The sequence below is a fragment of the Lepus europaeus genome, chromosome 10 (genome assembly GCF_033115175.1).
Source record: "Lepus europaeus isolate LE1 chromosome 10, mLepTim1.pri, whole genome shotgun sequence".
Classification (NCBI taxonomy): domain Eukaryota; kingdom Metazoa; phylum Chordata; class Mammalia; order Lagomorpha; family Leporidae; genus Lepus; species Lepus europaeus.
This window is the reverse complement of record NC_084836.1, coordinates 6,929,840-6,945,914: the sequence shown is the minus strand read 5'-3', so window position 1 is coordinate 6,945,914 and position 16,075 is coordinate 6,929,840. Positions and strand designations below refer to the sequence as shown.

Genomic DNA, 16,075 nt, shown 5'->3' with positions numbered 1-16,075 from the left:
TAATCACTACCCTTCAAAAAATACCTCCCTCTGCCCCATCTACGTATTGGTACCAAACACCACTGGCTTCATAGGTGGTCACTCACCCGTGATTTCTCCCATGCATGGAAGGTAAGTCTGGATGCCTTTTCTCCTGTCAGTCTATTTATTGTCAGTTCACTTCAATAAACTTTTCAGAGGGCAAAGGGGACCTTCTGCCCCAGCACAAGGAGTAACTGGAACATAGCAATGTACTTCTGAAATCTTAAAAAAGTGTTTTTTCCAGTAGTGAGTTTGCTTTGTTGTGGTGAGAAAACAAAAATGAAGTATGCTAATTGGGTATGCACTCCTGGGAAATAAAACTCACTGAGAGAAGACACGGCAGCTCCAAGCCACAAATTCAACCACTTGACTCCCAAGGGAGGAACCCTCCTGGGTATACAACAGAACACACCCATCTTGCCAGATTTAAGCCCTGAGGGCGGGAAATACACAACAACGATAACACCACTGGCATTCAAAAGGAATTATTCAAAAATTTCAGTCATATAAAAATGATGTGTCTTCTTCATATAAGTTATATGTAAGGTTGTGTTTTCAAACTCTTCACCAGGGCATTAAGCTGTATAGGTTTTATTGTGTGAAAATATAATAATTTTTTTGAATTTGAATAACAAGAATGCTCTTCTTAGTTCTCCTTGGAGATAATGAAACTCATTTCTACAGTGATTATGATAACAGGACTCACAGGAGGAAGAAGAGAAGCTGTTCTAATTATTTTAAGAATGCGTATATATTAGGACATAAAAACATGTTATTGAGAGAAATTTAAAACTCACAAAAGTAATTTCCAAGGAATTCTCTACTGTCAGAAAAAGAGGACTATAATCAAAGGATCTCAGGATTACAAAGGATTATAAAACTCTTTAATCAAGGGTCTCTCAACTGAGATAATATTGATACTCCAGGCTGGATAATTCTGTTGTGCACACAGGGCTATTGTGTAGGATGTTCAGCAGCACCCCGACCTCTCTACCCATTAGACACCAGCAGCACCCCTGACCTCTCTACCCATTAGACACCAGCAGCACTTCCACTCTGACAACCAAAAATGTCTTCAGACGTTGCCAGATGCTCCCCGTGGGTTGAAATCAGCTTCGGCTGAGAACCATGATCAAATCCAAGCACCAAATGATTATCCACTTTAATTTTTTAAAATCTCAAAAGACAGAAATTCACCTTCACTCCCAATGGTCTATTTTTTCTAATAGGTGTTAACAAGATATTTACTTCTATTGACATTAAATCTACCTTCTTAAAGCAACTGGAAGTAAATATGAAACTCAGTTCATGGTTAGCAATACTGAAATGACCTTCTGTGTGTTTCTGCATAACCAACTATGAAGAGATCATCACAGAATTCACAGAAAGTGTGTACTGTGAAAAATTATGCGTGGATTTAAAAAACTGTACCAAACTAAACTTATCTTTTAATTGAATTTTCCATGAACTTTTTGAAGTCCCCTCACACACTGAGATCCTGGCCCAGCTCCTCTGAATATGACAGAAAGAACAGTCCTTCCTCCACAAGTCATTCCCAGCAGTCTGCCCATCAAATGCACACCACATGTCCAGTATGTGCTAGCCCTGGTCTGTGTGATGAGGGCACACCAGTAAACAAAAAATGAACATCTCTGTCTTTGTGAAGCTTACAATTTAAGACCCGAGACAGATAATAAACAAGATACACATGTAAGATAGAGGACAAAGGCTAAGGACAAAACACGAGCAGAGCAGGGGGAGAGAGCGCATCACGTGCTGGAAGAGAATAGCACGTGGCCATCTAGGGTGAAAGACGCCAGGGGTCCAAGGAGGACAGGAGAGGCCAACGCGTGCAGAGAACAGGGGGGCCAGTTCACACAGGGCTGTGTGGGACAAGGTCTCCCACTTAACGTGTTAACACGATCACACGGCCTGAAGGGGACAAAGGAGGAAGCAGGCGATGAGCTGGGCGGGTGCAGAGACAGCCAGGCAAAGATCTGACGGTGGTGGGGAGAGTACGGCACTGGTTTTGCTTTCCACAGTTTCCATGACTCGATAGTCCAAAAATATTCATGGCAGTTTTCAGAAATAAACAATTCATATACTTTAAATAACTTTTTTACAGTATATTTAAATATTCTACTTTATATTAGTTACTGGGAATAAGCTCTGGTCCTAATTCATAAATTAAGCTTTATCATATGTATGTACATACAGGAAAACACCCACACATGAGTACATAGGGTCAGGAACTATTTGCAGTTTAAGGCATCCACTAAGGGTCCTAGAATGTATCCTCCATGGATAGGGGAGACTACTGTGGTCGAATACTGTATGAAGGAAGATGAAAAAGGATTTAGCCATGGACTGGAGGCAGGGTCAGAGAGAAAGAGGATAAATTCACAAGTTGGGGTAGTGTAACTAAAAGACCAGAGTTGCCAGTTAGTAAAACAGGGAAGACAACAGCATGAATGATGTAAATAATTCATTCAACACTCAGCCAGCACCTTCTGTGTACCGGGCAGCGTGCTCGGACACTGGGGACGAGGAGATAACGAAAATGGCATCTCTGTGTCAGAGAGCTTACTGCTGAATCACAGAGGAAGAATATGCAGCTGTGTCAGTATACAACAGACACCAAGACAGGAGCAGACAGCACGCAGTGCACAGAGCGAGGGCACCTAAGCCAGAGCGGGACTCACCGTGGCAGGTGTAAAACTCAGTGAACAGAACGTGAACATACAAGTAGCCCTCTGATCATAACCAGTGATGAACTCAGTCTCCCCCCTCCCCTAATCATGTGGTTGGTTCCTCTGGTGATTAGCCTCCACCCAGAAGCTGTGCAAGCGACCCATGGTCACTCAGCAGAGGCTGAAAGGGGACTCACTAGGAATGAGAGAAGATGCTACCACTCAGGAAATCCCAACACTTTCAGGGGCTGTGCCAGGAGCCAGGGACAGAGAGTACACGTTTACCTTATGATACCACATAAAGGATTCCTGCAACTCAAGAACAAAAATTAAAATACCATGATTAAAACACAAAGGAGGCCGGCACCGTGGCTCAACAGGCTAATCCTCTGCCTAGCGGCGCCGGCACACAGGGTTCTAGTCCCAGTTGGGGCGTCGGATTCTGTCCCGGTTGCCCCTCTTCCAGGCCAGCTCTCTGCTATGGCCCAGGAATGCAGTGGAGGATGGCCCAAGTGCTTGGGCCCTGCACCCGCATGGGAGACCAGGAGAAGCACCTGGCTCCTGCGTTCGGATCAGCGCGGTGTGTCAGCCACGGTGTGCCAGCCGCGGCGGCCATTGGAGGGTGAACCAACGGCAAAGGAAGACCTTTCTCTCTCTCTCTCTCACTGTCCACTCTGCCTGTCAAAAACAAACAAACAAACAAACAAACAAAAAAACGAAAAGAAACCAAAAAAAAAAAACCACAAAGGACTTGGCCAACAAGCACATAAACAGATGCTCAACATCACTGGAGAAATGTGTATCAATAACAAAATGAGCTATCACCTCCTACTCTGAGGATGGCTATTATCATAAAACAGAAAATAACAAGTGCTGGAATCTCTGTGTACCATTGGTGAGATTGTAAATGGAAAAACCATTATGAAAAACAGTGGCTGGCACCGTGGCTCACTTGGCTAATCCTCCGCCTGTGGTGGCGGGACCCCAGGTTCTAGTCCCGGTTGGGGTGCTGGATTCTGTCCCGGTTGCTTCTCTTCCAGGCCAGCTCTCTGCTGTGGCCCGGGAAGGCAGTGGAGGATGGCCTAAGTGCTTGGGCCCTGCACCTGCATGGGAGACCAGGAGGAAGTACCTGGCCCTGGCTCCTGGCTTTGGATCAGTGCAGCGCGCCAGCCGTAGCAGCCATTTGAGGGGTGAACCAATGGCAAAGGAAGACCTTTCTCTCTGTCTCTCTCTCTCTCATTGTCTAGCTTTGCCTGTCAAAAAAAAAAGAAAAAATAAAAACAGTGTGGAGGTTGCTATCATTTGAGTGTGTGCCCCAAAGGCTTGGTTTTCAGTGTGGCAGTACAGGGGTGGTGGGATCTGTAAGAGCTGGAGCCTAATGGAGAGTCACTAGGGGAGGGGTGGGGATAGGGTTCCCCTTAGAAGGGATCGAGGTAGTTCTGATGGGACTCAGTTCTCGAGAGAAGCTTGTTACAAAACAAGCCTGGCCACTTCCAAGCCACTCTGGATGCCTGTAGTGATGTGACTGCTCTCCTTCATGTATGCTCTCACCACGTGACGCCATCCACCATGAGTCCTCACCAGAGCTGAACCACGCCCTTGAACCCCCAGAGAGGTGATCTTAAAGAAACCTCTGTTTACAAAGTTACCCAGCCTCAGGTATTATGCTAGAGCAATAGAAAACAGACTAATGCAGAGGTACTCCCAAACAATTAAGCCTGGAGCTATATGTGACCCAGCAATCCCATTCCTGGGTAAACAAACTGAGCATCGCTAATCCAAATGCTCCCAAATCTGAGATGTTTCAGATTAGGGATGCTAAACTGGTAAAGTCTTTGCAAATGTTTCAAAATCCAAAAAACTCTGAAATCTGCTACACTTCTGGTCTCAAGTATGTTGAATAACGAACACTCAACCTGTATTTCCAAAAGACAAGACAGCAGGCTCTCGGAGAGATGTGCACACCTTCATTCATAGCGACACTATTCACAACAGTCAAGAGGTGAAGACAACTCAAGTATTCATTAACAGTTGAATAATATGTGACATACAAAGGTACTTTAAAAAGCTCACAGATAAATGGAATTAAAAGATAAGCTTGGGAACAAGCACTGTGGCATAGCAGGTAAGGCTGCCAACGGCATCCCATGTGGGCAACAGTTCGAGTCCCAGCTGTTCCACTTCCGATCCAGCTCCCTGCTAATATGCCAGGGAAAGCAGCAGAGGGTGGCCCAAGTGCTTGGGCCCCTGCACCCACGTGGGACTGGCCCAGCTCCAGCTGTTGTGGCCATCTGGGGAGTGAACCAGGAGATGGAAAATATCTGTCTTCCTCTCTCTGTAACTCTGTCTATAAATAAATAAATCTTTGGAAAAAAAAGATAAGCTTATTTTGATACAGAAAATAATCCTGAAAATCTTGCATAGTTTTCTCGTAACAGCACTTTCCATGAACCTTTTGAGGACCCTTTTATGCATGGGTTTCAAAATCTTTTTGGGCCAAAATAAACTTTTTAATTCCACTTTCCACAAACTTCCTGAAGTACTTGCATAACAAACAATGGAGTATTATCCAGCCACAAAACAAATAAGAAAATCATATCATACACTATAACACAGATTAACTTGGAGACATTGGGTGAAATAAGCCATTCGCAAAAAGACAGTATCATATGATTGCACTTATGAGCATATGCGGTATCCAAGTAATCGGATTCTCAGAGACAAAGTAGAATGGTGATTACCAGAGTCTAGAGAAGGGAAAAGGGGAATTTCCCTTTTAATGGGTATGAAGTCAGTTTTGCAAAATACAACAGTTATGGAGACCCACTTCACAATGATATGAATACACTTAACACTACTGAAAGTACACTTATGATGGGTAAGATGGTAAATTGTTACACTTTTTACCACACTAAAAACAAAAAACACCAAGTAGAAAAACCCAACTCTACGTGAGCATTAGTTTGTGCTAAAGTAAACTCTTGGAAGATTTATGGATCACAAAATAAATATTAAAATATAAAAACATTTTATACCCAGAAAACCTTGTTACCTGCAACAAATCCAACTACCAGATCTTTTCCAGTAGTAGCACGTTGACCTTTGACCCAGACAGCTTTGAGACTATTAAAAGTGTAGAAATAGACAAAATTGGAGCAGCAGAGACTGGAAATAACTGGAAACAACCCTCGATATGGCGCCAGGCTATGGGAAAAACACAATAAGCAAAGTGAAGGTCAAGCAGAAAGGCCTCGGAGGTTGCCACCAAGCCCCAGGAAGGGCTGATCATCACTGTCGCACGGTTCACTCCTACACCACAATGGGATCCACAGTGAAGGACGCCAAATCAGGAGTGATACCAAGGAAATAATGGAAACTTCCCCAGGGCTGCTAAATATATATAAACGAACATATATATATATATACACACATGAATACAGATAGCATCATCCATGTTTTATCACAAGGCAAGAACATTTAAAATGAGGTAATTGCAGAAAATAAGTTTAAAAAAGATTATGGGGGCATGTCATGATGGCACAGGAGCCAGAATGAAGGGGCTCCTCCTGGCTAAACCTGGGACAATTTGAGAACCAAAATAAAGTACAGAAATCAAATGTAAACCACGAACAAAAAATAACAGGATTTTTGAGTGCATATTGATAATAGCCAAGGAGGAGGGAAGGGCCAGTGCTCTTTCTTACGGTGACAGCAGGCCGAGACCGGCAAACGCAGAGGCAGTGCTGGAGGTGGCCCTGCTGCAGCTTCATGGTAATTTAGGGTGGGCGTTCTGATAAGCAGCAGAGTACCTGCACTGCTGCAAAGCCTCTCCGCACAGACTGCTTACAGTTGCCAAGGAAGCAATCACACAGTGACCAGCTCAAATCTTAGAAATCACAGTTAGCCAAGGACAGCAGTGGACAACATGCCTCTCCAGACTTGATACCCTGTGAAGAACACGGTATCACCCATGCATGATTCTGGCCAAGGACGTATAATCTAATCATGAAGAAACATGAGGAAAACTGAAAATGAGAAACTTAAGTTGTTTTTTCATTTTTAGTAGTTTTAGAATGTTTTCACTATTGGCCGGCGCTGTGGCTTAACAGGCTAATCCTCCACCTTGTGGCGCCGGCACACCGGGTGCTAGTCCCAGTTGGGGCGTCGGATTCTATCCCGGTTGCCCCTCTTCCAGGCCAGCTCTCTGCTATGGCCCGGGAAGGCAGTGGAGGATGGCCAAGTGCTTGGGTCCTGCACCCGCATGGGAGACCAGGAGAAGCACCTGGCTCCTGGCTTCGGATCAGCATGATGTGCCGGCCGCAGCCGCCATTGGAGGGTGAACCAACGGCAAAAAGGAAGACCTTTCTCTCTGTCTCTGTCTCTGTCTCTCTCACTATTCACTCTGCCTGTCAAAAAAAAAAAAAAAAAGAATGTTTTCACTACAAGGAAGTGGTAATGCTGAGGAGATCAGCATGCTTACTCTGACTGGATACATTCTACAATGTGTCCATGTACCAAAACATCACAAAGCACCCCAAAAATGTGCACGATTTTTATGGGTCATTAAAAATAAAAAGTGCAGGGTGGGGGCTGTTTTCTTTAAGAGTAAGTTTTGGGTGCCCAATATTTCGTGTTGGAGTGCCTGATTCAAGTTCTGTCTGTACTGCTTCCAATCTGGTTTCCTACTAATGCACACTTTGGAGGTGAGAGGGCAGGTGATGGCTCAAATATTTGGATCCCTAATAACCATGTGGGAGACCCCGATGGAGTACCTAGCTCCTGGCATTGGCCTGGCCCAGCCCTGGTTGTCGTGGACATTTGGGAAGTTAACCAGTAGATGGAAGCTCTATTAAAAGCATCAATGTCTGGGGTAGAAGGTTTTCATGTATGTAACTTGTTTTCAAACAACTAGAAAAATCTGTGGGGGGTGCATAATAAGAAAGGAAGGGGGCAGGGGAAGCACAGCACAAATGGTGCAACAATGGGAAAACGTTAACAGCAGATGAGCGCAGTAAAAGCACATGCTGGTGTTCTCTGTGCTAGTATGACTGTCACAACTTTCTGTGATTCTGAAATGACTTACAATCTGTCTGAATGCATCTGATAGGAACGAAGCAAACTTCTTTGGTCATTGTACATAAAACAAAGCACTGGTTTCATGGAAGACTAGATGATCAAGAATCAAACAGCTAACTACAGATTTCTTTTAAGAAAAAGTATTTGTTTGAAAGGCAGACGGACAGATACAGAGACAGAAAGATCTTCCATCTGCTGGTTCACTTCCCAAATGGCTGCTACAGCCAAAGCTTGGCCAGGCTGAGGCCAGGAGCCAGGAATTCCATCCTGGTCTCCCACACAGGTGGCAGGGGCCCAGATATTTGGGTCATCTTTGGCTGTTTCCCCAGGGGCATTAGCAGGGGGCTCGATCAGAAGTGGAGCAGCCAAGAATGCAACCCGCATTCTGCTATGGGATGCCAGCGTTGCAACATGGACCCCTAAGTATAAGTTTTTAAGGAACTGAGAACAATTGTGTACTAACAAGCCAGGCAATGACAGATTCACAACACTGAAAGGCTATGAGGGTAGAGAGGAAGGGAGTGTGGGTGCCTGGAGGCACAGCAGTTCAGCAACCTGCTCTGCCTGCCAACGTGCAAGGCGGGAGTACTCACAGGCCTTCCTCTTTGATGATCTCCAGCAGCACCATGTGTGTGGTTTTGGACTTTCTTTTCTCATCGACTACAAGACCAAAGAGCAGACGTTTGAACACAGAGTTATTATCTCCAGCATCGCCAAGTTACACACGTACCTCACCTGAGTAATCTTTTGGCCTGTTCTTCCTGCACCCCTAATGTGCCTTATATCCTGCTACATGACCGTGTGCGAAATGCCCCACTGTGGAGTCCCTGGCCTTCATCTTATTTGTGAACCACAAAGCATTTTTTAAATTCAATCCATAATTTTCAAAGTAAAAGCTGTGACGGGGGAAAGTATTCTTAATTTCATACAGCTCTCTCATTTCCAAACATATTCTCATTTTTTAATCAAAGTAGAGAATAAATTATCCTCCTTGAACAAAAGAGGCTACAGATACAAAAGCTGTGAAAGACACACCATTGACAGCAAAGCCAGGATTTACCGCACATTTCTTAACTTTTAGCCTTGCATTGTCTCCTCGTTGAATTAAAAAAAAAAAAAAAAAAAGGTCTCAAAAGGATTAGAACTCTGCATTTATTGAAATTCTCACTGAAAACAAAGTATCTCAATTAACTTCAAATTTCCTATCCACAATTTAAAAATAATTTGAGAACACAGAAATGTGGAGATTAACCAATTTCCTGAGAATTAGAATTGGTACCAAAATAGCTTGTGGGATGGTCAGTTAGTAAACCACCAGGGAAGACAAGCTGGCAGTGACCATCAAAATTACCAACACGTTTATCTGAGCCAGTAAGCTCGCTGAGAAATCTAGTCTTACGTCATTATCTGTAATGACAAAGTGGCAACAACCCAAGGGGAACAGTGAAAATAGGGAAAGAGTGAAAAACCCACCTTCCTCCAAAAAGCTACCAAGCCCTCGGCTTATTAGAAAGAATTGTACTGTTCAAAGTTCTTAGGCAAACCCACTCAGATTCTCTGAGAAGAGTGCTAAGGCTCTGAGTCATCCAGAGGCTCTAGTCAGTGGAGGCAGACCATGGTGGGTCACGGAAGAAACAGAAAACCCTGACAGCAATGGAGAACTTGCTAGGGAAGTATGTTTGCTTCCCACCACGACACGAACACGAATGAGATTACACAAATGAGGAATACTCACCCTGAAGCCGAAGTCTAGCTGTATCCAAGGGAAAAAATACTGTCATTGCTGTCACACTTCCCTGAAAAGTTAAAACAGGCTTTAGCCATTACAGCGTCACAGACACAATGAACTTTATAACTTTTATTTATTTTATTTATTTGAAAGGCAGAGAGAGACAGATAAAGGCATCTTCCATCTGCTGATTCACTTCCCAAATGTTCAGAAGTCAAAGCTGAACCAGGTTCAAACTAGGAGCCTAGAACAGCATCTGGGTCTCCCACATGGGTGGCAGGGACTCAAGAACTTGAGCCATCACCTGCTGCCTCCCAGGGTGTGCATGAGCAGGGAGCTGGATAAGCAGCAGAGCCTGGAATGGAACCTAGGCACTCCAGTATGGGATATGGGCGTTCCAAGCAGGAGCCTAACCAGTGTACCACAATGCCTCACTCCTGAACAACTTTTATGTATTTTTAAAAGAACTTTTTATTTGTCTTCACTTTACTGGAAAGGCAGAGGAGTAGAGAGAAATTTTGATCTGCTGGTTCATTCCTCAAATGCCTGCAACACGAGGGCTGGGCCAGGCTGAAACCAGGAGCCTGAAACTCAAAATGGGTCTCCCATGTGGGTGAAAGGGACCCAAGTACTTGATCCATCACCTGCTTCCTCCCAGTCTAGCAGAAAGCTAGACTGGAAGCAGAGCCAAGATTGGAACCAGGCATATCAATATGGGATACAGGTGTCCCAAAACAGTGTCTTAACCAGTGAGCCAAATCCTTGTCCCTGAACCACAACTTTTTTTCCTAAGATTTATTTAGGGGGGCCGGCGCTGTGCTGTAGCAGGTAAAGCTGCCACCCGCAGTCCCGGCATCCCATATGGGCGCCGGTTCATGTCCTGGCTGCTCCACTTCAGATACAGCTCTCTGCTGTGGCCTGGGAAAGCATTAGAAGACGGTCCAAGTCCTTAGGCCCCTGCACCTGTGTGGGAGACCCAGAAGAAGCTCCAGGCTCCTGGCTTTGGATTGGCGCAGCTCTGGCCGTGTGGCCATTTGGGAAGTGAACCAGCAGATGGAAGACTCTGCTCTTCCTCTCTGCAACTCTTTCAAATAAATAAATCTTTAAAAAAACAGGGGCTGGTGCTATGGCGCAGTAGGTTAATCCTCCACCTGTGGCACTGGCATCCCATATGGGCCTGGTTCTAGTCCCGGCTGCTGCTCTTCTTGCTTTTCCCAGGCCACAGCAGAGAGCTGGATCAGAAGCAGAGCAGCAAGGATATGAAACAGTGCTGATGTGGGATGCCAGCATCACAGGCAGTGGTTTCACCTGCTAAGCTACAACACCTGCCCTGAACCACAACTTTTTAATGAAAGAAAGTTCATTGTTAACATTGCTCAAAAAAGTTTTCAGTGAATACATGCAATATATTTTTTAAAGATTTTATTTATTTATTAGAGAGGTAAAGAACCTGTGTCCAAATGGGAGGCCAGCATTGCAGGTGGAGGCTTATTAGCCTACTACGCCATACTGCCTGCCCCTACATGCAGTATTTTAATCTATTGGGATTACTGTTATTCAAACTTCTCAAGTTATATACTCAAACAGAAGAAATATAATTTTCTAGAAGAAATTTCTCCACCTATTTGACATTGAAAAAGAAAATGTAGCAAGTCCGTATAAATGACAAACTAAGGAAAGTGCAACCCAGGATACATCAGAGACGTCAGGTAAATGTGTTTTTAACCTTTCACGGGTTAGCTACTATTCCTAGCTGAAAACAAAATAATCAGTAATTAGGTAATTAAGTACTTCTAGTCCCTGTGCTTAATCAAAACATTCAGCACAAACTAAAAGAGCAGGTAAGGAGCACACTGTTATTTAAAAATAAAGTTTGGGGGCCTATGCTGCAGCTTAGCAGGTAAAGCCGCCACCTGCAATGCCGGCATCCCATCTGGGCGTCAGTTCAAGTCCCGGCTGCTCCACTTCCGATCCAGCCCCCTGCTTTGGCCTGGGAAAGCAGTAGAAGATGGCCCAACTCCTTGGGCCCCTGTACCCATGTGGGAGACCCAGAAGAAGCTCCTGGCTTTGGATCGGCGCAACTCCAGTTGTTGCGGCCAGTTGGGGAGTGAACTAGCGGATGGAAGCCCTCTCTCTCTCTCTCTGTGTAACTCTTTCAAGTAAATAAATAAATCTTTAAAAAAAATAAAGTTTGTTGATATTTTAAATAATGACACTTTCTTTGGTAAAAATTCTGTAACACAATAACACAAATATCAGGGAAGGGGCGAGAGCTGTGGAACAGCAGGTTAAACTGCTGCTTGTGACATCAGCATCAGAACATGGGTTCAAGTCCTGGCTGCTCCACTTTCGATCCAGCTCCCTGCTAACGTGCCTGGGAAGGCAGCAGAAGATGGCCCAGGTGCTTGGGCCCGATGCCTGGCTCCAGACTGGCCCAGTCCTGAGAAGTGAACAAGCAAATGAAAGATTGCTCTGTCTCTCCCTCTCTCTCTCTCTTTCTGATGCTCTGCCTTTAAAATGATACAGTTTTTTTTTTTTTAAATGTATCACAGGAAAAAAGAAGCAAACTGCCAGTCTTTCCAATCATAAGGCCTTAGATAAAAATCACAAGCACACGTTTAAGGATGAAATGACGCACATGGAGCTTTTAGTTCTGTTCGTGGTCCTTAGCCCAGATGGAAGCCCACTGATACAAACTCCTAGACGTGCTCTTCAAGTTTTAGCTGCTGATCTCCTAATGCTTACATAACAGTATTTTAATCATGCCAACAACTGGAAACTAGGTCAACTTTAAAGATAGCTAGGAAAATGTACAAGGCCTCTTATCTATCTATTTAGGTCAGTTTAACAAAGGAGATCACTGTGTTACAATATTAGTATTCTTCAAAACTCAGATGAAATGTTACTTCCCTTTACCCATCAGGGTACAACCGGTTGTGCAGCCCTCTAGGCTCCCAGAGCACTGGCTACCTCTTTCAGCGTTTTCACAGTGAAACCTGACTTCCACGCTGGGAGAACATTCATCCTCTATCTTTGCAGATCACAGATTTTCAATTAAATATTTACTCCATTCGCTCCAGTTTCAGTTATTTGGGCTTTCTGGATGACTCCAACACAATTTTTTTTTTTCTAGTAAGGACTGAGTACTATGCAGTGTCTCAAGAAACACGGGACTCACACAGGTTTACAAATCTACGCTTCCAGCATCCTTGCACACTTCACAGGCACAGCTAAGAAAGGTGGGGCTAGGAGGCTCTAGAAAGCATCCTTGTCTGTTCCAGCTGTGGCCTTCCCTCGCCATCACACGGCACTGCATGTCCATGCAGGGTGCTGTCTTGACCAGGCATCGCCACACAGAAGTCTGGCCTGGAAACAACTGTCTCCACCAACCGCACCACCTCCACCTGTCTCCTCTGCCAGCTTTAAGTAGATACTTGGAAACTCAGAAGTCCTGCCCTATTCACCTTGAAGTCTTACATGGAAATGCCAAGACTGAGAGAAAGCCCATAGCACTCATTGGTCTATTCCCTACTCTGGGAAGAGGCATACCAAAATTCAAATCAGCAAAATGAAATAATAGTTTTTTAAACTTTGTAAGTCCTGGAGCTGGGGTTGTAGCACAGTGGACCAAGCCACCACCTGTGATGCTGCAGCCATATTGGCTTGCTGGTTTCAGTGCCAGCTGTGCCATTCCTGATCCAGGGTCCTACTAATGTGCCTGCGAAGGCCACAAAGGTGGCCCATGTAGTCAGGCCCCTGGCACCCATGTGGGAGACCCAGATGGAGTTCCTGGCTCTTGGCTTTGGCCTGGCCCAGACTTAGCTGTTGCAGACATTTGGGGAGAGAACCAACAGATGGAAGATCTCTTTGTCTCTGGTGCTGCCTTTCAAATAAATAAATAAAAATTTTTAAAAATTATTAGTACTGGAAAGACTGAGTCAAGAGGGTCAACTAAAAACCTGATTGACCCTTCTCTCGCCAATCACTAATGAGAAAATACCTTCATATATAAAGTGTTACGTAGAAAAACAAAAAGGTAGACAAGCAATTAAAAGGCCAGGAGAGGGAGGCTTTGAAAGAAGAAAGAACAGACCGAGTGCACAGAAGGTAGGTGTGGCAGCAGAGTAATGCCCCCGCCACGTGCTTGTCCTGATCCCAGTGTCCACGAACAAGTTACATACGTGGCTGGTTAGTAATTAGAGGCCTTCAAAATAGCGAGATTGTTCTGGATTATCTGAGTGGCTCCAAGAATAGTCCTTCAAAGCACCAGAGGGAGACAAGAGTAGGTGAGACTGATGACCCTCCTATGTGGAAAGGAATCAACCACTGCTGCTGGCTTTGAAAATGGAGGAGGAAGCCACCAGCCAAGAAATGCACGTGGCTTCTGGGTAGAAAAGGCAAGGAAGGGGGCCGGTGCAGTGGCACAATAGGTTAAACCACTGCCTGCAGTGCTGGCATCCCATATGGGCACCGGTTCAAGTCCTGGCTGCTCCATTTCTGATCCAGCTCTCTGCTATGGACTGGGAGAGCAGTAGAAGATGGCCCAAGTCCTTGGGCCCCTGCACCCACATGGGAGACCTGGAAGAAGCTCCTGGTGCCTAGCTTCAGATCAGCGCAGCTCCAGCTGTCATGGCCAACTGGGAAGTGAACCAGAAGATGGAAGACCTCTCTCTCTCTGCCTCTCCTTCTCTCTCTGTGTAACTCTGACTTTCAGATAAAAATAAATAAATCTTAAAAAAAAAAGGCAAGGAAGCTCTGCCCCTCAGGGCTTCCACATGGGAACGCACTTTTGCCAACATCTTGCTTTTAGTTCAGACTGCATCCATCTGACCTGCAGACCTTTGGGTAACAAACTGTGCTGTTTTAACCCAGTAAGTCTGTGGTCATGAGTTACAGCTTTGATCAGCCCAGCTCTGGCCGCTGCAGCCATTTGGAGAACGAACCAGTGATGGAGAACATCGCTCTCTCTCTCTCTAACGTAAATAAACAAATCTTTAAAAAATAAAAGTAGGGGCCAGCGCCATGGCGCAGTAGGTTAATCCTCTGCCTGTGGCGCCAGCATCCCATATGGGCGCCAGTTCTAGTCCTGGCTGCTCCTTTTCCAATCCAGCTCTCTGCTGTGGCCTGGGATAGCAGTAGAAGATGGCCCAAGTGCTTAGGCCCTTGCACCCGCATGGGAGACCAGGAAGAAGCGCCTGGCTCCTGGCTTCAGATTGGCGCAGCTCTGGCCATTGCGGCCATTTGGGGAGTGACCCTTTCTCCCTGTCTCTCCCTCTCACTGTCTGTAACTCTACCTCTCAAAGAAAACTGGCAATGTATCAAATACCAATGAGCTGTACACTTTAAAATCAGTTTATGTTATGTGACTTGTACCTCAGCTGGAAAGAAAACCTTCACAACGACGATCAGGTGGGCAGTGTGCTCCCCATTTCACAGCTGGGGAAGCAGAGCCAGGGGGTGCAGCATTTTCCAAACCACACACACGGTTAAAGAGGCAGCATCACGATCTGGACGCGGGTAGCTCAGCTTCAAGTTCACTCTTAGCCACAACTGCGGTTAAAACTTTTAACATCTTTTGAGTATTTTTTAAAAAGATACTAATATAGCCGGCGCTGTGGCTTAACAGGCTAATCCTCCACCTTGCGGCGCCGGCACACCGGGTTCTAGTCCCGGTCGGGGCGCCGGATTCTATCCCGGTTGCCCCTCTTCCAGGCCAGCTCTCTGCTATGGCCCGGGAAGGCAGTGGAGGATGGCCCAAGTGCTTGGGCCCTGCACCCCATGGGAGACCAGGAGAAGCACCTGGCTCCTGGCTTCGGATCGGCGAGATGCGCTGGCCGCAGCGGCCATTGGAGGGTGAACCAACGGCAAAAAGGAAGACCTTTCTCTCTGTCTCTCTCTCACTATCCACTCTGCCTGTCAAAAAAAAAAAAAAAAAGATACTAATATAGACACTATTTGACATATCAAAAATGTCTCTGTGGACTAGTCTGAACACACAGCACACAGCCTGGCACTGCACACGCCCTGACCGTATTCATGAATGTTATGAGTGTATGCCCCTACAAATCAACTTAATTATCAACAAGAAAACACATCTCAAACGCCAAAATTAAACCTGGAGCAATTATTCTGTATATTAGGGACTTGCTATATTTGTCTCCTAACCAAGCAAATACAAGGATGGTTGTTATACGCAGCTGTAACCTGAAGCAAAATATTTATTGTATAATGGCATCTCATGCCAAGCTGTATAAGCCCATGCTTTTTCACAATTTTAATCAAATTATTTTTACCATAAATACTCAATTCTTTTCCCTGAGGACTGTCTGTTCACTTACACAAAAAAAGGCACAAAATCCCAAGAAGATAACCACAATGTACAATACTGTTATGCAAAATTTGCCAGAAAACAAATCTATTATTTTGAGTCCCACAGAATTCTAACCATCTGAGTGGGAGTACTATTGCTGACAACAGTTGTAATTTTTAAAAGAATCTATTTCCAGAGAGACTTTTCTTTGTAACTTATCAAAAACACTTGTAGTTACAACAGTCGGCT

At 45.0% G+C, this 16,075-nt stretch overlaps 1 protein-coding gene across 5 annotated transcripts in view; it reads right to left on the bottom strand.

The window, feature by feature from the left end:
* SLC25A17 (solute carrier family 25 member 17) overlaps positions 1–16,075 on the bottom strand; it is a 90,356-nt gene that overhangs the window by 59,646 nt on the left and 14,635 nt on the right. For all 5 annotated transcript variants that reach the window (XM_062202797.1, XM_062202798.1, XM_062202800.1 and 2 more), the window contains exons 2-4: positions 9,523–9,583; positions 8,381–8,447; positions 5,764–5,915 (exon numbers count right to left, since the gene is read on the bottom strand). In XM_062202797.1, the coding sequence (XP_062058781.1) occupies positions 5,764–5,915; positions 8,381–8,447; positions 9,523–9,583 (280 nt within the window). The remainder of the gene's footprint in view (positions 1–5,763; positions 5,916–8,380; positions 8,448–9,522; positions 9,584–16,075) is intronic.